The sequence below is a fragment of the Meriones unguiculatus genome, chromosome 11, assembly GCF_030254825.1.
Source record: "Meriones unguiculatus strain TT.TT164.6M chromosome 11, Bangor_MerUng_6.1, whole genome shotgun sequence".
Lineage (NCBI taxonomy): Eukaryota > Metazoa > Chordata > Mammalia > Rodentia > Muridae > Meriones > Meriones unguiculatus.
The window spans coordinates 40,957,867-40,978,605 of NC_083359.1; the positions used below are offsets into that span (position 1 = coordinate 40,957,867).

Genomic DNA, 20,739 nt, shown 5'->3' on the forward strand with positions numbered 1-20,739 from the left:
AGATCTTAGCCCAGAGGCTAAATGGAAGATAGCCAACAGAACAAAAATTTATGGGGAAGCAGAACACCAGAGGAGTCAGAGCGTCCTGCACCAGGTCCATGTTGGCAAGCCTTTCCTCAGCCGGCCAGTGAGCAGAAGAGCCAGGCCCATGGCTGCCCCCTGGTGGGAAGTGGTGGACATGCAGGAGCCTGCTCTATGGTCACCCTGCAGGGCTTTTCCTGTGACCCCCGGGGCCCTGGTTGGGGCCCTGGTTGAAACGCGAGTGGTTGATGGGGCAGAGTGAGGTTTGCCTAGCCAGGGCACCTCCTAGAATGCCCTCTCCAGGGCATTCTTCAGTTCATGCCCACTTTGTTCCCCTTCCATCTCCTGAGTCCTTGAACACTGCCGTACTAACAGAAGGCGGAGTTTCTTGGCTTTACCCCTGTGGGGCTTGGCCTCATCCTTTACCCCAGAGTCTCAGTCCTTGTGCTGTGATCAGAACAGCTCCCGAGGAGCCCGAGGGTGCATCCTGTGGCTGGTGCAGTGCCGGTACACTGGTCCCACACCAACAAACGATGAGGTTTGTGGGTGCTGTGACCCTGGACCAGGAAGGGGAGGGGACAGACTCAGGAAGAAGCAAGCTGGGCTCCCACTTGGTGTCCTGAGGGAGCCCAGCCTGCGCTGTTAGGGGAAGGGACCACATCCAGGCTGGGCTCATTCTCCTGGGGGCTGGTCTTTGCAGAGGATTGTGGTCCTCCTGCCTCGGCCTCCTGTGTTCTGCAGTCACAGCTGGGTTCCACCACACCCAGACACAAATCATGGTTTTTGTAATTGCACTGAACGGAGAGGGCAGTACTGTTTGCAACCAAAACTTGGCGAATGCTGGTGAGCCAAGACTGTGGCTGTTAAATACAGGTCTTGGACTGACAGATAAGGCTTCCTGTGCCTAAACAGGAAGCCATCAAAGTTCAAGGAAAGATATGAAAATAACAGCCGTGTTTATTAACAAACGAGATACAAAAGAAGTACAGCCTGCCTCTGCAGGTGGCCTGACTCTCACAGGTGGGCTCAGGCAGGCCTCAGCAGAGAGGGGGTCCAGGGCAGAGTAAGGAACAGCAGCAGTGAGGCTGGGTTAGGCCTGAGCATCCCGTTGTGGATCATGGTGGAACGGATCCAGTCGTAATGATAACTGATGTTGGTATAGACTCCGGGCCGGTTGGGCCGGCCACAGCCTATTCCCCAGCTCACGACTCCAACCTGATACCACACCTCATCCTGTTCGCAGACCAACGGTCCTCCTGAGTCACCCTGAGGAGCAGCACAGGTAAGCCTGGCCTGGAGGGTGACAAGTGGGACTGGGAGAGGCCAGGGCAGAAGGGGGTGCTTCGGAGCTGGCGGGCTGGGTGAGGCTCCTGCTCCTCGCCCTGACAGCAGAGGGGACCTTCACCTGGGCAGTGGGGCCACCATCTGTCTCCCAGGGTTGGCGTGAGATGGAATGGGGTACCACGTGAAACCTCGGTTGGGTGGAAGTTGGAGGTGGAAATGGCAGGGTACGGGGCCCAGAAGACCGTGGTGGGGTGAGGCAACACTTACAAAGCAGGCGTCCTTGCCACCTGAAGGGTTGCCAGCGCAAACCATGTCTCCCCAGATGTTCGTGCGGAAGTCCGGCATCTTATACAAGTGGTTACACATGGTGTTGTTGATGATTGATACTTGCACTTCCTGGAGATTATTGGGAGATGGCAGGCCTGTGCGGGAGGAATGGAAGACAGAGACAGACCCCTGCATCCTCTTTTCCTGGAAAGAGGGGCACAGGGTATGGGGACAGGGGTGCCCTGGGCACCTAGTGTGCCCAAGATATCACTATCAATGGCTCCCAGCTGCAGCCCCACAATGATGTCATGGGCCAGCAACAATATCACAAGACTCAGTGGACAGAGCCACTGTCAATGCCAACTGACACAGGATACAGAATGTACATAAAGTCACTGCCTGAGCTGGTAACCAAGATATATACAAGGGAAAAAAGGAGCTGGAGTAGACACAGCAGGCCAGGTCCTGTGGAGACATCCAGGGACCAGGGGTAGCGGCTCTATGCCACCCTTTCTTTCTGGGCTTTCCTTCGGCTTGAGCCAAGAGCCCTAAAACAGCTCTAGAGTACTAGAGTATAACAGGGCAGGATACATTAATTTAAAACATAGTTCTGGGGAAAGAGCTCATTACTAAAATGTACTAGGGACTTGTCAGAGCCAGATGACAATGCATATCTGTGGGATTCCTAATTTTCACAATTCCTAGGCTCCAGGCATTGTCAAGTTTTCAGGCAGTGACAAGAGTGACAGTGGGTGTTTCCTGTCCTCTAAGATCTCAAATCTCAGAAGTGCTGTAGGAAGCCAGAACCGTCGTTATGTTATTCTATTTAACAGAAGAGAAAACTGAGGCATGGTTTAGCCAAGTGCTTGTTCAAAGTGTCCCCACTAGCACATAGCAAAGGAAAAAATTCCCCTGTTCCAGGGTGAACAGAACTGTATTCACACCAGAGGTGCCTTGACCTGCTCCATGTGCCAAGGCTCAAGGAGATGACCCCCTACCACCGCGCCCACCTGTTCTGCATAGGGAAAGAGGGCTGCAAAGTGGGCCTGGAATGGGTCCCTAGGCCCACAAACACCCCTCTAGGAAGAGGAAATGGTCTCTGACTCACAGACAGATTGAGGTCTCTATCCTCCCACCAATTCCAGCTGTATGGCCTTGGGGAAATCCCTTCTGCTGTCTGAGCCATAGAACCTGGCCACACCTCTTTGTGCTAGTTTTGGGGCCTGGGATATTTCCCATAATGCTCTCCATTTCCTCAGCTATGAAGTGGACGTGAAAATACATGATTGTACAGGTGAGACCCACATGGTAAAAGGAGAGGACAACTCTCCCATGTGGGCCATTGCGTGAATTTACATCCTCATTCCACACAAAACAACCAAGGCTGGAGGGAAGGCTCAGCAACAAAGGGATCCTTCAGTGCTCTCAGAGAACTGGGTTCAGTTCCCAGCACCCACAGGCAACTCCAGTTCCAGGGACGCCAATGCCCTCTTCTGGCCTCTGCAGGTATTTCATGCGTGTGGTACTGTGGTATACATACACACATACCCTCAAGCACACAAACACACATAATATATGTATGTATGTATGTTTTTAGGCTTTTCAAGACAGGGTTTCTCTCTGTAGCCCTGGCTCTGCTGGAGCTCACTCTCTAGACCAGGCTGGCCTCGAACTCATAGAGATCCACCTGACTCTGCCTCCAAGTGCTGGCATTAAAGGTACCACCACGCCTGCTCTCCCTTTTTAAATAAATGTCTTTAAAACAAAATAAATATGTAATTCCTTTAAATGGGGCTGGAGAGATGGCTCGGTAGTTAAAAGCACTTTCTTAATCATGAAGACTGAAGTTGGGGTCCCAGCATTGCTGAGAGGCTCACAAGCACCTATAACTCCTGCTCCTGGGGATCCCACACCCTCTCCTGTCCTCCGTGGACATCTGCACACATATGCACAGACACACAGAGACACTAACACAACACACGTACAAATTAAGTAAAATATTTTGAATCCCTTTTTAAAAATTATACCCTTGGACTAGGGAGCTGGTTCCAAAGGACCCAGGTTCGATTTCCAGCACCCATATGGCAGCTCACAACTGTCTATAATTCCAGCTCCAGGGGATCTGAGACTACACATGCAGGCAAAACACTGATATACATATAAGATAATAAAGAAATGAATTAAAAAAAAATATGTGTTGCCTTGATGCACCAAGATCCCAAAACCTACAATAGCGCCAAGCACACAGTGTTCAGAAAAGGAGTCAAATCTGTTAGTATCACTCTTCCTAAGGGACATGGAGAAAATGACCAGCCCAGGGAGGATTGAGCAGGGTCACTCCAGGCACAAAGGACATGCCCCAGGCTTTGGGGCTATAAGTCCTAAGGCAACTAGGGGGAAACTGGGAAACTGTTAATCAGTGCTTCTGGGGGCGGAGTTCCCCAGCCTTACAGGCTGTCCTGGCACCTCTGACATCCAGCCCACACACCCTGTCCTGAAGAAAAACGCTGTCTCCCATTCTCCTTGCATGCAGAAGTAAGAAAAAGAGATGAAGCCAGGCGTGGTGGCGCACACCTTTAAGCCCAGCAATAGGAAGGCAGAGGGAGGCAATCTCTATGAGTTTTGAGGCCAGACTGCTCTCCAAAGCCAGCCCAGGACAGCCAAGGCTACACAGAGAAACCCTGTCTCGGAAAAAAAAAAAAAGAACAAGAAAAAGAAAAGAAGAAAAGGGAGAACAGGAAGGAAGGAAGGGAAGAAGGAAGGAAGGGAGGGAGGGAGGGAGGGAGGGAAGAAGGAAGGAAGGGAGGGAGGGAGGGAGGGAGGGAGGAAGGAAGGAAGGAAGGAAGGAAGGAAGGAAGGAAGGAAGGAAGGAAGGAAAGAGGATGCTAAGATGTTGAGTGAGAACCTCTGGGCGCTCAGGGATGGAGTGCCGGGCTCGGTAAACAGGGCAGCGCCCCTTCCCCAGCCCATCTGTACTCAGCCTCACTCTGGTCCTCTCCAATATCCCCCCAGCCGGTCACCCAGCAGTCGGATCGGTTCTCAAACTTCTGTGTGGAGTTCAGGAGGCAGATGGGTTGGATGTAGTTATTGTAGCTGACAGGCGTCGACAGCTTCAGCAGAGCTATGTCGTAGGGGTATGAGTTGATGTACTTGGGGCTCAGAAAGATATCTTCTATTTGGTAACGGTTGGAATGGGCCTGCAGGTTCCAGATAGAGGGCCTGGAAGTCAGCTCACCAAACTGGACTGTCCAATCAAAGGGGTCGTTATCCCTGCCAGAGAAGGAGAGAGCAGTTCAGGCCACTCACGCTCTGCTGGACCTCTCCCTGAGGTGACAATGTGGGGACACTGTAGGGCTGCTGCCACTTACTCATCCCCAGCAGGGTTTCCCCCAGCCCTTCTGATGGGCCAACAGAACCCAGACAGGCTGGAAACAGTCTTTATTCCTGGGCACTGTGAGGGGAGGAGCAAGAGCGATTACCCCAGGGGTCTTGTCATCCGCTAGAGCTGTCCCAAAGACAGAAGGTGAGCCTCGGTGGACGCTTGTGTAGCCCCCAAGGAGCTGACCAAATGTGGGAACCGTTGTGGGAATATTTGGCTAGGACTTGAGGAAGGAAGCAAAAGCAGAGCAGTCAGGACACTCAGGGGTAATGAGAATGTACTGAAAGAACATTCTGGAAGAGCTGGAAGAGGATTCCCTCCAGGGACATCAATGTAAAAACCGTCACCGCCCCTCCTGAGGCTCCACTAAAATGCTTACCCAGGCGCCGAATTCGGGGCCAGGGTTACTGACCGTCCCACCCCTCAACTGCCCCCGCCTGACTTCAGACTCACTTTTGGAAGCAGTGGGCAGCCGTGAGCACCCAGCGTCGATTGAGCAAGGACGCCCCACATAAGTGGGTGCCCCACACGCGCAGGCTCCCTTGCCATGGCCAGCGGCCGAGCTCCGCCTCAACGCCGCCCACTACACGTGAAGGGATGCTCCTGTGACCACAGGGCCCTGCGAGGAGGATCAGTCTGAGCACAGACTCCTACGCCCACCCTCCACACTGACACTTTGTAGCCTTAGGGTGAGGGGAGGGAGGTAACTTCTTGAGGATGTGCCGGGGACACACTCCAGGTGATCCGCGAGCACCTGCCCCATCCCCCACCCCCCGGTGGGGGCTGTTACTGTCAAACACAGTTGAGTTCTTGATCCTGGGACGGAGGAGAGGGATGGTTGAAGCGCACCCGGAAGCAGGCCCACCACACAGGAAGCACGTTCTGGGCGCCTTACCTGACAACAGGTCCAGGGACTGCAATGCTGGGTGGAAGTAAGAGAAATGAGCAACAGGCCACCTGTCGCCTTCGCTCCCCCCTCTACCTGTCACCGCCCCCAGTCCCACAACAGTACCCCCAGAGCAGCTCACCGGGATTATCGGCTTTCACCTGCAAAGTGTTTGGCGGTGAGTCCGCCGCCACTACCGCCAGCACCAGCAGCAGTGGTACCAACGTCTTGCCCCTCGCGCCCATGGCCACCTCTCTCGCCACCTGGCACCCCCTCTTACTTCCTGCTGCGCCAGGCCCGCGCCCACTGGAAAAGAAGCAGATCCCTAGGCCCAAGGGATGTTTGGGGGCCATGGTGCCCTAACACTGTCTTCCAGGGCGTCTATTAAAGCTGTTGATACGGCGCAGTTCTGTCATCTGAGCTTAGGGGTGCTGCTTGGCTCCCCTGTTGCCCTCTGTCCTCCGCCCACGACTTCCTCCAGGACCAAACTTGGCCAGTGGCCACCGGGAAGATCCATGAGCCCTTCTTAAGGCCTACCCCTGTTGGGATTAGCAGAGAACTAGCCCCGTCCAGGACTTTCCGGGCGAAAGCCTGTGCTTTCTCTCTTAGCAGGCAATCGGCGGAGCCAACCCCGCTTAGGCTGGACCCCTGGCGGCAAGCTCATCTCTAATAGCCTTCCTCCTTGCTGAGTCTTTGTTTGTTTGTTTGTTTTTAATGTATTTTTTTTCTTGTTGTCTTTTTTCTTTGGTTTTACCGTTGTTTATTTGTTTTTCTTTTTGAGACAGTGATTCATTTTTATATCCCACACTGGACTCAAGTTTATGATCCTCAGGTTGTAGCTCCCCCAACACTGGGTTTACAGACATGTGCCTCTTAGAATTTCTTTTCATACACACACACACACACACACATACACACACGGTATTGAAATATTTTAAACTTATAGAGAGCTATTGTTTTGTTTTTTCCATACATGGTTTCTCTCTGTAGCCCTGGCTGTCCAGGAACTCACTGGAGATCAGGCTGGCCTCAAACTCAGAGAGATCTGCCTCCCTCCTGAGTGCTGGGATTAAAGGTATTTGCTGCCACCACCTAGCAGAGAGAAAGATTTTATTTAAATATTTATTTTCTCTCTTTTAAAAATATTTTGGAGGGTTGTTTGTTTTTTTTGGGGGGGGATGTTTATTTTTATTTTTTTATGACAGTTTCACTACATAGCTCTGGCAGTCCTGGAACTCTCTATATAGAACAGGCTGGCCTTGAACTCACAAAGATCTTTCTGCCTCTTCATCTTGAGTGCTGAGACTAAAGGCATGTGCCATCATGTCCAGTTTATTTTCTCTTAAAAAAAAGTTTTTGAGTCTCTCTGTGTGTGTGTGTGTGTGTGTGTGTGTGTGTGTGCCACTCATGTGTCAATATCAGAGAGGCAAAAACAGTGGTTGAAGGCATATAGTACCATGCCTGGCTAGTATGATATTTCAGTACATATACACACTTTATAGCAATCAGATTAGGAGAAGTGGCAAAGCCATACCACCAAATATTCATCATTTCTTTGTGCTGGGAATATTAATGCTCTCTATTCTTCTGAAATAATCAATAGATTGCTGTCACTCATATTTCCCTCACATGCTATGGCAGTTTAGAAATTACTCTTTCTGCCCCAGGCCCCTATCATTCACCATTCTCTCCACCACGCTCCTCTCCCACACCTCCCAGACTCTGGCTACCACTCTTTTATGGTGTTCGGGTTTTGTTTAGGTTTTGGAAGGAGGTGGCTTGCCGTGTTGTGAGGGGGTGCACCTCGGGGCTTTGTACATGCTAGGCCAGGCCTCTCCCAATGAGCTGCTTATCCACCTCTTCCTTCGTATCCTGTGTCTCGTTTAACTCATGTACACAACGCCTACCATCTCGTCCATGTTGCTGCAAAGGACAGGCTCTTGTTTTGCTGTGGCTGTGTAACAGTCAGTTACACAACGCCTACCGTCTCGTCCATGTTGCTGCAAAGGACAGGCTCTTGTTTTGCTGTGGCTGTGTAACAGTTAGTTACACAACGCCTACCGTCTCGTCCATGTTGCTGCAAAGGACAGGCTCTTGTTTTGCTGTGGCTGTGTAACAGTCAGTTACGCACCTGCACCATATCCTCCATCCGTCATCTGTTACCGGGTGTCTCTGCTGAGCCAGCGGCTTGGCTTCTGGGATCCTGCTTCAGTGAACAGGTCCAAGCTGAAGATCTGGATTAAGTGTCTTCCTTCTTCATCTTTCTTCACTAATTTACAAATTATGGGTTGTGTTGGCATTTCCATCCTCTGTGTGTCATTGCTCTTTGTTCATATTCACCTCATTCTTCTCTCTTGGCTCCTTCCCACTGGTCTCCTTCCAAACAACACTCCTCAAAATAGTGGAGGGCTAGCGAGACAAGGCTCGGCAGTGAAGAGCACTTGTAGCTCTTGCCAAGGACCCTAGTTTGGCTCCTAGCACTCAGATGGTAGCTCACAAACATAAGTAAGTCCTGTGCTAAGGGATACATGTATCAAGGGATACATTGACCTCTGATACATGTAGTGCACATATAAACTTACATATAGAACATACACATGTACATATGTATACACATGTATGCATACACACATATAGCGCACACATACATACATATGCATGCAGCCATACATGCAGGCAAAAGGCGCTACATATATTTTTAATTCAAAAAAAGAGTAGAAAGAATTTAAATGTAGATTCCACATGAATGAAAAAGTGTGATGTTCATCTTCTGGTTAACTCTTCTCTCTTCTTTTTTTAAAACTTTTTACTGATTCTTTGTGAATTTCACATCATGCACCCCAATCCCACTCACCTCCCCATCCCTTTGTGTCTGTCCTCTGCCCTTGCAAAAACCCCCACAAAAGAAAATTAAAATCAAAATCAAAGCAACAACAATAAAATCCTGCCGTGGGAGTGCGTCCTGGTGTGTCTGTCACACAGAATTCCCTTTTGTCCTCACATCTTTGCTACAAATGTTCATTGCAATGAGTCACTGGTCTGGTTCAAGACCTCTGGCTTCTCTACACTGATGTGGGGCGCATGACAACCACTGCTGCTTGACAAAGTTCCAGCTTGTCAGCATCATGAGTCACAATTCTCCAGCATCCTTTTGCTTTCGTTTTTGATGATTTTCACTCTGTGTTATGGGAGTTCCCTTATGCTTTTTTGCTTGGGGGAATTTTGTTTGGACTTTGGTAGAGGCTGTGAACGCATACTGTGGCAGCCTCTCTAAACAAAATAACTCTTTGGAAAAGCCTGCATCGCCATGGAACCATATACCGTGATAACTCTGCCTACTCCCAACACAAGAATCCTGCTTGCACCAAGAATAGAGAAGTTAAAGATTTACTAACTGAAAGACGGTGCCAGAAACTCTTGGTTACACCTGGTCCCAAGGATGAAAGCACAAATCGAGAGAAACAGTGAACGCAGACCCAGCTGAGAGCGTGCAGGGGAAACGTAAGGGCACCTGGTGAGGTTGCTGAACCTTCGGGAACAATAGGGGCTTAGGTGCTTGCTGAACTGACCGCTCTTGCTTCAAAGAAAAATACTGCAATGAAGCTCATGGCCTCTTTCATTCTGAATGCCTAAAAATAGGGACAAAATAGGTTAGAAAAACAATCTGTAAAAAGATCATACATCTATTGAGATCATTAACTCTGCTTTCAATATTGCTTGTGCTAAGCTATCACGTAATCATGATGTATAAAAAGTGGAGCCTTTTGTCAATAAACATAGCTCTCTTGATCCATCCTCAGATCTGTCCCCTTTCCTTGCCAACCGCACACCCCCTCTTTGGGACCTAACCCCACGGAAGCTGGACTTCAGAAGGTGATGCCTGAAAGGGATATGGAGAGGTAGCCAGTCCCAACTCCCTGTTTTCAGTGTGGATAGGACTTCACCCAAGGTTCTGTAGACTCCTTAGCAGAAAAGGCTAAGTAAGAGTTAGGTAAAAAGCAAGAACATATAAGCTTGAGGAGTCATGGGCCATAATGAGTCTAAAGAAAGACGACTCTTTATTGATAAAATGCAGCATACTCTTAAGAAAAAAGGAATTAAGGTTCCTTCTTCCTGGCCAACAGCCTTCTTATGATTTGTACAACAATGTAGTCCGTGCTTCCTGGAACAAGGGACTTTGGACTTGAAGAAGTAGGACAAGGAGGGTAGAGACATTCAGTTCTGGTATACTTCTAAAAGGCAGGAGGACAGGCCAGTGGAAACCTTTCCTCTTTGGGATGTGTTACACCAGGCCCTTGAAACTAAATTGGAAATTCAAAGCAGCCATCCCCCTGCCTCTGCCTTCAGCTCCCCTGCCACATGAAGGGATGCCTTTGTGAAAATGTCATCCATCCTCTGACCGCTGCACTCAGCTGTGGCATGTGGAATGCCCAACATACCATGCTGACACATATGAATTGATTAATTGTCCATCCCAAGGCCCCAGTGACCCAGGGCCACCAGAGGAAGTCTGTATCGCATAGCTTCTTGTCATTATGATCAAAATACCCAACATAACTGGAGGGAGGAAGGCTTTGTGTCAGCTCACAGTTTTGAGGTGTCAGGTTGTCATGTCAGGGAAGAGCACAACACCACATCATGGAAGGCACAAAGCAGGACAGAAAAGGGGAGGGGGAAGAGAACAAGGGCAAGATACAGCCCACAAAGGACAACGCCCCAGTAAAATAATTCCTCCTGCTAGGCCTCACCTATTGTCTCAGTTAGTTTTCTAATACTGTGAGAAGACACCATGATCTGGGCAACGCATAGGAAAAAGGGTTTATTTGGGGCTTACAGTTTGGGAGGGTTAGAGTCCATGACTGTTGTGGCAGGAGCCTGGCATACAGGCATACAGGCATGATGCTTGAGTAGCAGCTGAGAGTTCAGATCTTGAGACACAACACAAGGCCGAAAAGGGCTAACTGGGAATGGTGACTTCTTTTGGAAACCTCAAAGCCCATCCCCAGTGACACACCTTCTCCAAGAGAGTCATGTCTCCTACTCCTTCCCAAACATTTCTACTAACTTGGGACCAAGTATTCCAATACGTGAGCCTATGGGGGCCGTTCCCATTCAAATCACCGCACCTCCTCTTACCGTAGCCGTCAGGTTATAAATCTATCGAGGAACTGTTTCATTCCTTGCATCAGAACCCTGCAGATCAAATTATCTCTGGGAACACCTCAGAGACACACCCAGAAAATATTTGCTGTCTGTAATCTAAACAGTTCTCAAGGCCGTCAAGGTAAATGTTAAGATTAACCATCTTTGCAAAGGTAGGATGGCTCCTGCTTTTAATCCCATCAGCGGCGGGTGGGGCTCTGTGAGTTCAAGGCTACCCTGGTCTACAGAATGAATTCCAGGACAGCCAGAGCCACATAATAGAGAAGCCTTGTCTCCAGAAAACAGGAAGGCTCGTGATCACAGGGTGTGTGTCTGCTTAGGGTCCCTCCGTGTGCCTCAAGCCCCACCTCCTCCAGGACACAGTGAGGTTGGGAGAGTGGTGACTGGACCAGCACTGCCCGCAGGGCCTCCTTCCAGGCAAGGCATTCATGCTGTTATGTGTTACTTCCTGGGAGTCCTCAGCCCTCAGCCTGGTGGCAAGACAGGAGCCATCAGCCAGGGACCACACAAGGAAGGGCTTTGGGGAACATTCCCAATCACCCACAACATGCTGTGCTCAGTCCCTCCTGCCAGGAAGGGCCCGGTGGGAGCTGGGCCATGGGAGCTGGCCAAGATACTCAAGGGCAGAATGGGTGTCAAGGCAGCAGGTTAAAGGACCAGGTCCACGGGATGGTAAAGGAGCAAGATTTTCCCCAGAACAATTTTGAGAAAATGTTAGGGTCCCTAGGCACATGAGCACTCTCATCTCAGCCAGCCTCTGGGACTCCCACAGCCGAGCACAGCTTACCACTCAGGCACAGTGCCAGCTTCCCCCAGGGACACTGGGACACGCTCCTGACGGCAGCCCAAGGGGTTGCCCAGGCCACACAGCCCTACCTGACCTCTCAGGCTACCCAAACCTTTTTTTTAATTGTTACACAGTGTGTGTGAGTATGTGTTCATTTGCGTGTGGGAGAAGGAGAGAGAAGAAGAGAGAGTACGCGTGTGTGGGTACATGCATGCGTGTCTGTGTGAGTGTTTGTGTGTGTTTCTGTCTGTCTGTGGAGGTCTGAGGACAACTTAGAAAAATTGTCTGCTCCTTCTCCCATGTGGGTCCCAGGGATCAAAGTGAAGTCATCAGGCTTAGTGACAAGTGCCTTTGCGTGTCACTGGCCCTACCCACTTCCTCGACAGTCTTTCCCACCACCGTTGACTCCCTTTTACAGTAAAGTCCGAAGCTGCCCAGCCACTAGGAGGCTGCAGACTGTCTCCCGGCCAGCTACAGAACTGGCCCTACCTGGCCTTCAGGTCCCTGTCTAGTGGCAGCTCCTCAGCAGGGCCCACTGCGCCCCGATCTTCATAGAAGTGAACGGTAGAGAGCCCTATAAACCGTCTACTGCCCAGGACTGAAGAGGCAGAAAGAGCTCCCCTGGTGATCTATGACTTCTTCGGAGCTGCCTCTGTGTGTCGGGTGGCGTGCGCTTGCTGAATGAAAAGCTGTTGAGCTGAAGGGTGGAGGGAAGGATGGGGAAAATGGAAGAGGAAAAGGAGGCCCAAGGGGGTGAGGCCAAGTGAAGTAGCCTGTCCCAGAGCGGCCCTGTTAGCTCTTTGGAAGCCTGAGACAAGAAGAGCCTTGGCTGACCCCAGGCCCCTTCCCTCCCGACTTCTCCGCTCTGTGTCCTTAGGCTGCCACTCTGTGGGGCTCCTGTGAAAATGGACAGTGACAGCTGGAAGTCATGTCCCAGCTGGGCAGTGCAGGAGAATCTTTCACTTGAGGAGAGGGTGCAAGCAGTCCACACTCCTCCCTGATGTACCCAAGTCAGGAAGCACAGTGTTTGGGGGGAGCACCTCAGGGGACAGGTGAAGGGGACCAAGGAACGCTGGAGCCATGCCATGGTCACAGTGGTACCTGACTGGCTGAATGACTGATCTGGAGGCAGGCATGCGTCATTTACCTCAGCGGGGCCGGGCGGGCATGGTGGACATGCTGTACCACCCAAGGACCAGCCAGCACCACCCCATCTCCATCCCCACTGCAGTCCCCACTCCCATCTGCAGCTAGGCTGTCACAAGGCCCAGGAGCCAACCAGCCAGCAGGAGGTAGCTCTGGAGGCTGACAGTCCTGTCACAGCAGGAATAAAGAGTGATGGCGGACAGACCTATGGAACAATATGACCATTGGGCCAGAGGGCTATCCTGGGACAGGCTGAAGCTTCCACCCAAACCTCCTGCCCCCTCCCCTCCTTGGGAGGCAACCACTCATATCTCTACCACGGCCTAGGCTGCGGCCTGAGCGCTGCCCTCCAGCTGTGGCATCTTATATTCAGGCAGTTTCCAGGCTCCCCTAAAGGGACAGGACAGGGAAGGACAGAGTTTGAAAGCACCCCCAGATTGTCACCATATCCACAAGTGTGAGCTGGCATCTGGCCTGCCTAGCCCAGGCAGGCCCAGGCCTAACCCACCACCATCCCTGCCCACAGCTCAGGGACTGGGCCTCCAACCTGCCGTTCACTTCAGCCATACCAATGACCTCTAGGATTTACCTCATGCCCACCATAGGATAGGAGGAACCACACAGCGGGGAAATGTGTACCTCTGGATCCCATCTTTATTGCTTTAGATACAGACACACTATAGAGAGGCCAGCCCAGCTGCAGAAGCCACCAAAGGCTGCCCTGGAAGGCGGCCGTAGCCTGTGCTCCACCCTGGAGACCGACAGGACCCCTGGGGGTGAACGGCAGCTCAGCGCCCATGGGGGCTACAAAGAAACCAGAGATTAGCTAAGGGTCCCAAGGGTCTGATGATATGGGGGTTAGGAGGCGTCTGTGGATGTGGAGAGGCTCCTTGAAAGACAGAGCACGGATGGGGTGCTTGTCTACAGGTGGCTATGCAAGGAGGGCGCAGGAAGCGGGTCCCTGACGAAGCTGCACTAGCCTGGGAGCAGACAGAGGGCAAAAGATGCGACTACAGGGACGGGGATGATGAGGTTGCAGGTTAGGGCCCCAGGAAGAGGAAGGGGCCATTGAGGGAAGCCAGGAATAGCAACAGGGCAGAAAGTGGGGGCCCCGAAAGCCTGGGAGAGAAACTTCTTGTTTCCAGGGCTGAATTCCACATTGTGTTCTCAATCCACGAGCTGTAGAAGCTGACGTTGGTGTAGACTCCCGGCTTCTTGAACTGAGCGCAGTCAGATCCCCAGCTCACCACCCCTGCCTGCATCCAGATGCCGTTAACATCACAGACCAGGGGACCTCCGGAGTCACCCTGAGGAGAAAGAAGGGATCCAAAAGGTGTTGGCGTTGAAGTTCTCCAGGCCCACCATTCTCTCTCTCTCTCTCTCTCTCTCTCTCTCTCTCTCTCTCTCTCTCTCTCTCTCTCTTTATTTTATTTTATGGGCATCAGTGTGAAGGTGTCAGATCCCTTAGAAATGGAATTACAGACAGTTGTGAGCTGCCATGTGGATGCTGGGAATTGAACCCGGGTCCTTTGGAAGAGCAGCCAGTGCTCTTAACCACTGAGCCATCTCTCCAACCCCCCACCACACTCCCTTCATCATAGCAAACAGAACCAATGAATTGGAAGTTTCCAGATGGTTGCAGAGACGGGCAATCTGAGAACTGAAGGACGCACAACCAGGTATCTAAGTAAAATATGAACCTCTGCCACAGCTGGGTATTCAGAGCCTAGAGCGGGAGGCCATTTCAGAGCTGCCGACAGTGCATCCTGCTTCAGCTTGTTTGGTTTTCTCTAAAAACATCTTTTCGAAGTAACAATCAAGAGGTATTTGGCAGTCAGGGTGTTCAGAAGAGCGAATGAGAAAAGGTAAAAATTAACCGAACCCGAATGTGGCCTGCTCCTCACAAAAATGCAATCAAAGGCTTTTAGTGTTATTTGGGGAAGGGGAGGGGTATAGCCTGGCCCTAAAAGGAACTCTCAGGATAGAGGCAAGGTCACAGCTACTTAATTCTCTCCCCACCCCACCCCCCGCCCCATCCTCCTAATTCTGCTGAAGGTGGAGCCCAAGGCCTTTCAAACACTTGGTACACACTCTACCACCGACCCCCACCGCAACACTCTGACTACATTTATCTTATTTTATTTGTCACGGGTGAGGCACAGGGGGATCTGGGAAGTGGTATGCCCTCTCCTGTGTGTACATGTAGAGGCCAGAGGTCAACATGGATGTCCTCCTTTATCACTCTCCACCTTGGATTTTGAGACAGGAGTCTCTGACTAAACTTGGGAACATGCGTTTTGGTTAGACTGGCTGAAGCCCCCGGAACCTGCCTGCCTCTGACACTCCCAACCCAGCGATGGGGTTGTAGGCTTGTGCTAGCCTACAAGTCATTTTTTTAATATTATCTCTAATACACTCTCGTGAGATTTATCGGGAGAGTCTGCCTGTGGAGGGAGAAATCCAGGGTTGGCTGTCCCTGCTCCCAGGAGGGGACAATCTTTTTGGTTTTTGAGACAGGGTTTCTCTGTGTAGCCCTGGCTGTCCTGGAACACACTATGTAGACCAGGCTGGCCTCAGATTCACAGAGATCTGCCTGCCTCCACCTCCGGAGTGCTGGGCTTACAGGGTTGTGTCATCATCTGGCTTCACGGGGCTTTTTATCTTTTTATCCTCTCGTGGATGCTGATGACTCAAATTCAGTTCCTCCAGCTTGTGATGCAGGCAATGAACCACCTTCCCAGCCCTCTGATTATACTTATATATGTGGAAGAGAGACAATGTCTGGGATTTGAAGTGTGTGTGTATGTGTGTGTGTGTGTGTGTGTGTGTGTGTTGTTGTTGTTGCTGCTGCTGCTGCTGCTGCTGCTGCTGCTGCTGCTGCTGCTGCTGCTGCTGCTGTTTTTAAGATGTCCAGCTCTGCTGGGAGGTTCTCTATGTGACCAGGAGAGGAGCACCTGCCCTTGGGGGTTGCTGGAGAGATGGCATTGTCTAGATACGGCTCACTCACGTTACAGGCATCCTTCTTGCCTTCCTCAAAGCCGGCACACAGCATGTCTTCCAAGATGACAGGCTCCACGCTGGAAACGGAGTTCTCCTGGTAGTAGTCATTGCAGGTCTGCGCATCAATAAGAGGCACTTGCAACTCTTTCAGGGTAAAGGGTGGTGGGAGTGCTGGGGTTGAGAGAGAGAGAGCTGAGTTAGGGGAAGGGACAGTCCATCTCCCCTCAGCTCCACATGGCTAGCTGAACCCTGTTGTCAGGGCGATTTCTTCTGCTTCTTTGAAAAGAGCCTTGTTCCCCACATGAAGTTCTGAAAGCTTTGAGAAGGTGGCATCCAAGGATGAGGACATAGGTTTGGGAGGTCTAAGCTATTCCTCCCCGAGCTGGGCACACACAGATGGGTGATGGCTCTATGGCTCTCAGTCTCTCTGCCAGGGTCAAGTCAGTGGAATGGGATGGATACAGGGTGGATGGGCACAGGACAACAAGCAGGAGCCTGTACCTGGCTTCAGAGCACTGGCCTGTGGTCAAGTTATATCCATTACATGACCCTACTCTTCCCAGCCTTCCAAACAGCAAGTCAAAGGTGATTTAGGTGCCAAGTGGGTTAAATAATGTAGCCCCAAATTCATGTCTATCCAAAACTTCAGAACGTAACCTTATCATCAAACAGGAGACCTGCAGATGTGATTGGCTAAGATGAGGTCATGGGTTAGGATGAGAGGCTCTTAACAGACACAGGCAGACCTAGGGGGACAGACACACGGCAGTGGCGGTCAGTGAGAACCCCAAGGCCAAGACTGGAGTAATGCAGCTAAGAGCCAAAGTTCGCCCAACACTGGCAGAGGTTGAGAGCCAAAGAGGGGCCCTCCCTAGAGCCTGAAATAGAGGCCCAGGTGATACCTTAATTTCAGGCTTCTGGTCTCTTGAACTGAGAGGCTGATTTTACCATCAGCCTCAGGACACTAAAACAAGATGAGATCACGAAGATGACAACTGTGGTTAGGACCATGCTGATGAGAGTTGGAAATGGAAGTGCCTTCAAAAGCATCATGACAGCTGGGTGCGGTGGTACAAGCCTTTAATCCCAGCTCTCAGGGAGGCAGAGGCAGGAGGAGCTCTGTCAGTTCCTGGCCCTCCAGGTCTACAAAGCAAGTCCAGGACAGCCAAGGCCACGCAGAGAAACCCTGTCTCACAAAAACAAAAAACAAAAAAGCATCATGCCATGTACCTCTGATATGAACCCTACCAGGTCAATACTCTGGAGAGCTCACTGACCAGAGGAAGGACCAGGGCCCCATTAAATAGTGAAGGCTGGGGCTGGAGAGATGGCTCAGTGGTTAAGAGCACTGTCGGTTCTTTCAAAGGACCCAGGTTCAATTCCCAGCACCCACATGGTAGCTCACAACTGTCTGTACCTCCAGTTCTAGGTGATCTGACACCCTCACACCAATGCACATAAAATAAAGTTAAATAAATTATATATTAAAAAAAAATAGTGAAGGCTGCCCAGTCAAAAATGGTCCCCTGGCAAGCACTGGCCACAAGGGCCCTGGCAGCAAAGATGACAGGAAGGCTGTAATACAGGCTGGGTCAGCATTTCTTAACCCGTTGCTGGATATAACACTATACTTCTGGCTACTAGATGCTAGGCGGACATCTGGGCACTGGCAGACGCCAGCTGGAGATGAGCTCCTGTGGCGATGTTTCAATGCACCCTCTGTGGTAGACATTCTTTGCATAGATTCCCTACAGGTCCTGTCTGAGGGTGGGGACTGACCCTAGGAAAGGCTTCAGGACCAGCCCTTCTCCTTCCCACTACCCCGCCACTAGTCCAAACACCCTTACGTTGATTTGTGGCAATATGCCCCCAGCCAGTGACCCAGCACAAGGTGCCAGGATCCAGGGGCTCTCCGGGCTTCGGGAGGCAGACTGGAAGGATATAGTCATTGAAGGAGACGGATGAGGCCAGCTGCACAAGGGCGATGTCGCCACTAGCATGCTCATCTGCTGAGTAGCTCGGGTACTTGATAAACTGGGCCACAGCTCTCAGCTCGCTCGGTTCGCTGGGCTCAGGGTAGGAGGAGATGGTACCCAGCAGGACTGTGTAGGCAGACAGGAGCTGGTCCCTGGGAAGAACGGGACTGTCAGTGGGTGAAAATGAAAGACATTTCATTATGCAGTGGCTCTAAGATTGCTACTGGGCCTTTCTGAGCACTAAGTGCACAGAAGCAAGGCCAAGCACCCCCTTTAATGGCCACCATTAATGATCATTGCTACCCTTACACCCAAAGGCCACCTGACTACTGAGCAGCATATTCAAGACTTGATGTTCTTGGGGTCTGGGGAGATGGGCCAGCATGTGAGAACACTTGCAGTACAAGCATGAAGACTTGAGTTTGGGTCCCCACAACCCACAGAAACCCAACCCCGGTAGTGCACACATCTGCAGCCCCAGCCTGTCCCTACAGAAAGGTGGGAGGCAAAGACAGGAGAGTTAGTAAAAGCCTGCTGACCATCTAGCCTGGTACACACAGCGGTGGACAAAAGAGAAACCCTCTCCAAAAGCAAGGTGAAAGGTGAGGACTGATCCCTGAGCTTGGCCGCTGAGCTTCACACGCTCCCTGTGCCCTGTCTATGCCCACATTCTCACACACTCACGAACACATACTTCGCATATGCACACATGCGTACTCAAAGACCTTGGGTTCTCCAGGGATGATTCAGGAACTCTTGATTCTGTGTGTGTGTGTGTGTGTGTGTGTGTGTGTGTGTGTGTGTGTGTCTGGGGGGGGTGCACACTCCTGTGCATGTAACAGAAAGCACAGGATACTATCAGATGTCCTGCTCTGTTACTCTTGACCTTGAGACAGGGTTTCTCACAGAACCCAGAGCTATACCGGATGCCAGCAATCCCCAGAGATCTTCCACACACACCTCTAGCACTGGCCACAGCTAGCTTTTTAGGTGAGCTGGGGCGGGAGAGGGAGGAGAACTCAGGTCCTCACGCTTGTTCTTACTTTATTGCCCTCCGCCCAAGAGTTGATCCTTGGGAATAAGAAGACTAGGAGACTAACCTAGGGCCAGGCTGGAGACAGGCAGACAGGGACTGGTAACTGAGCTACTAAAAAGGCAAGGCCCTGCCTCATCTCCTGCCATGGCTGTGGTCCAAATCTGCACAGGTTTGAGGGCCTCTGGAAGGAATGTGGGGAAGAAGTCAGGCCAGCTGGCCCCAGCCCATGTGACCCCCAGGGAGATACTCACTGGCTGAAGCAATGGGCAGCGGTCAACACCCAGTCCTCGGCAATCAGGGAGCCCCCACACACGTGCTCCCCGTGCTCCCTCAGGCTGACCTGCCAAGGCCACTGGCCCAGCTGGGCATCCTGCCCTGACACGATGCGGCTTGATGCCCTGGGACGTCCACACACTGCAAGGAACCAGGAGAATCGGATGACACGTGACTACTCTGCCCTCCCCTAAGCCCTCAAACCTGCCTCATCCCCTGGGGCAGCCCCTGGGGACTTGACCAGTGTGGGCCAGAGGCTGTCCCCAGTGTCTGGCTCCCAACAGCCCCTGTCTGATGTAAGGCCAGAAGGTACCACAAACCTGCTGGATCCTTCCTGTAATCCTAGCACTTGAAGGCTGAGGCAGGAGGATCAGGAGTTCAAGATCAGCTTCAACTGTGAAATAAAGTGGAGGCCAGTCTGGGCTACAGTGAGACCCATGCTCAAAACTAAAAGAAACAGAATAAAACTATATATTAAAAGAAAGGAAGGAAGGAAGGATAGAAGGAAGGAAGGAAGGAAGGAAGGAAGGAAGGAAGGAAGGAAGGAAGGAAGGAAAGAAGGAAGGAAGGAAAAAGAAAAACAGCAACAAAAACCTACATTCCATGTATCTTCCGAAAGCCCCTGTTCCCCACCCCCCACCTTACCTGAATCCAGATTAATGCTTCTCCTGTCTGTCCTAGGAGACAGGCTGTAGGAGTTGATTGTGAAGTTCTCACTCCCCAGAAGGGCTCCAGGAAAGAGGGTGAATATGATGGCAGGCAGGGCCAGCTCCATGGTGCACCTGCTAGGGGCCAGACACTCCAGGAAGAAGGAAGGTGACTGCAGCTCTGAGGTGGTTTCTGGACTTGCCCTGGGGTGGGGCCCAGCCTCCACACCTGCCATGCAGCCGTGGGAGAGGCCTGACACCTTCACGGTTCCTGGGCTTGGAGACCCTGGCCTCCCGAGATGCTCTATGCTCTGGGGTCTCGTCCTCCCATCCAGGAATCAGAGTGGCTACGACCTCGTCTTTTCTTGATGTGGATGTGGGACCCTTATATAGTGCTCCTGAGACTGCAGCAGCCATGGGGGGACCCTCGGGAGCCTTCATGGCCCCCACTGTCCACCAGAGGACAGCCGTGGGCCTGGCTCTTTGGCTCCAGGGGGCTTCTCAGAGATTGCCCAATCCTGGGAGCTTGCCAGCATGGAGCGGGAGGCATGTAGACGCCCTTTCAGTAGGGCTTCTGTAGTATTTGTCTTCTCCAGAAGCTTCCATTCTGTTGGCTCTGCTCCGCCCAGTCTCTAGGCAACTCCTTTCAAGAAGGCATTGCCCCTGGAGAGGCTTGCTGGCCTTCCAAACACCCCAAATGCCCCACAGATCGCTGGAGCTCGCTGGCCAGGCAGCCTATCAGCGAGCCCCAGGGTCTGCTGAGGATTCTGTCTCATTGCAAACAAACCAGGGTAGGAAGCTGGAGAGCGCTCAGCAGTTAAGAGAGCTTGGTGCTGTTACAGAAAACCAGGCTTGGATTCCTAGGGCAGCCTAG

General features: G+C 51.6%; 2 protein-coding genes across 3 annotated transcripts; both read right to left on the reverse strand.

Annotated features, from left to right (window-relative positions):
* Positions 1–1,047: 1,047 nt before the first annotated feature.
* LOC110545994 (testisin-like) lies at positions 1,048–6,112 on the reverse strand. The gene is made up of 6 exons (XM_021632502.1): positions 5,980–6,112; positions 5,847–5,873; positions 5,405–5,570; positions 4,559–4,842; positions 1,573–1,727; positions 1,048–1,287 (listed from the first exon to the last, which is right to left on the reverse strand). Exons 1-6 carry the CDS (start codon positions 6,080–6,082, stop codon positions 1,048–1,050), a joined length of 975 nt encoding a protein of 324 aa, XP_021488177.1. The 5' UTR covers positions 6,083–6,112.
* Positions 6,113–13,569: 7,457 nt separating this feature from the next.
* On the reverse strand, positions 13,570–20,199 carry LOC110545993 (serine protease 33-like). Of its 2 annotated transcripts, XM_060364032.1 has the most exons (6): positions 19,864–20,199; positions 19,197–19,359; positions 17,781–18,061; positions 15,941–16,104; positions 14,634–14,733; positions 14,127–14,240 (listed from the first exon to the last, which is right to left on the reverse strand). In XM_060364032.1, exons 1-5 carry the CDS (start codon positions 20,099–20,101, stop codon positions 14,653–14,655), a joined length of 927 nt encoding a protein of 308 aa, XP_060220015.1. In that variant the 5' UTR covers positions 20,102–20,199; the 3' UTR covers positions 14,127–14,240; positions 14,634–14,652. The 2 variants fall into 2 exon arrangements, with proteins under 2 accessions (XP_021488176.1, XP_060220015.1); XM_021632501.2 differs by lacking the exon at positions 14,634–14,733 and having other exon boundaries at positions 13,570–14,240; positions 19,864–20,052.
* Between the last annotated feature and the right edge of the window lie 540 nt (positions 20,200–20,739).

Bases quoted from the DNA above. Each gene is read 5' to 3' on its own strand.
- LOC110545994 (XM_021632502.1), bottom strand. From the start codon at position 6,082: ATGGGCGCGAGGGGCAAGACGTTGGTACCACTGCTGCTGGTGCTGGCG. The intron at 5,874-5,979 runs GTGAGCTGCTCT...ACTTCCACCCAG, and splicing joins GGTGAAAGCCGATAATCCCG to CATTGCAGTCCCTGGACCTG. The intron at 1,728-4,558 runs GTGAGGCTGAGT...CCTCCCGCACAG, and splicing joins GGATATTGGAGAGGACCAGA to GCCTGCCATCTCCCAATAAT.
- LOC110545993 (XM_021632501.2), bottom strand. From the start codon at position 19,993: ATGGAGCTGGCCCTGCCTGCCATCATATTCACCCTCTTTCCTGGAGCC. The intron at 19,360-19,863 runs GTAAGGTGGGGG...GGTTCCTTGCAG, and splicing joins AAGCATTAATCTGGATTCAG to TGTGTGGACGTCCCAGGGCA. The intron at 14,241-15,940 runs GTGAGTGAGCCG...CTTTCTCCTCAG, and splicing joins GCAAGAAGGATGCCTGTAAC to GGTGACTCCGGAGGTCCCCT.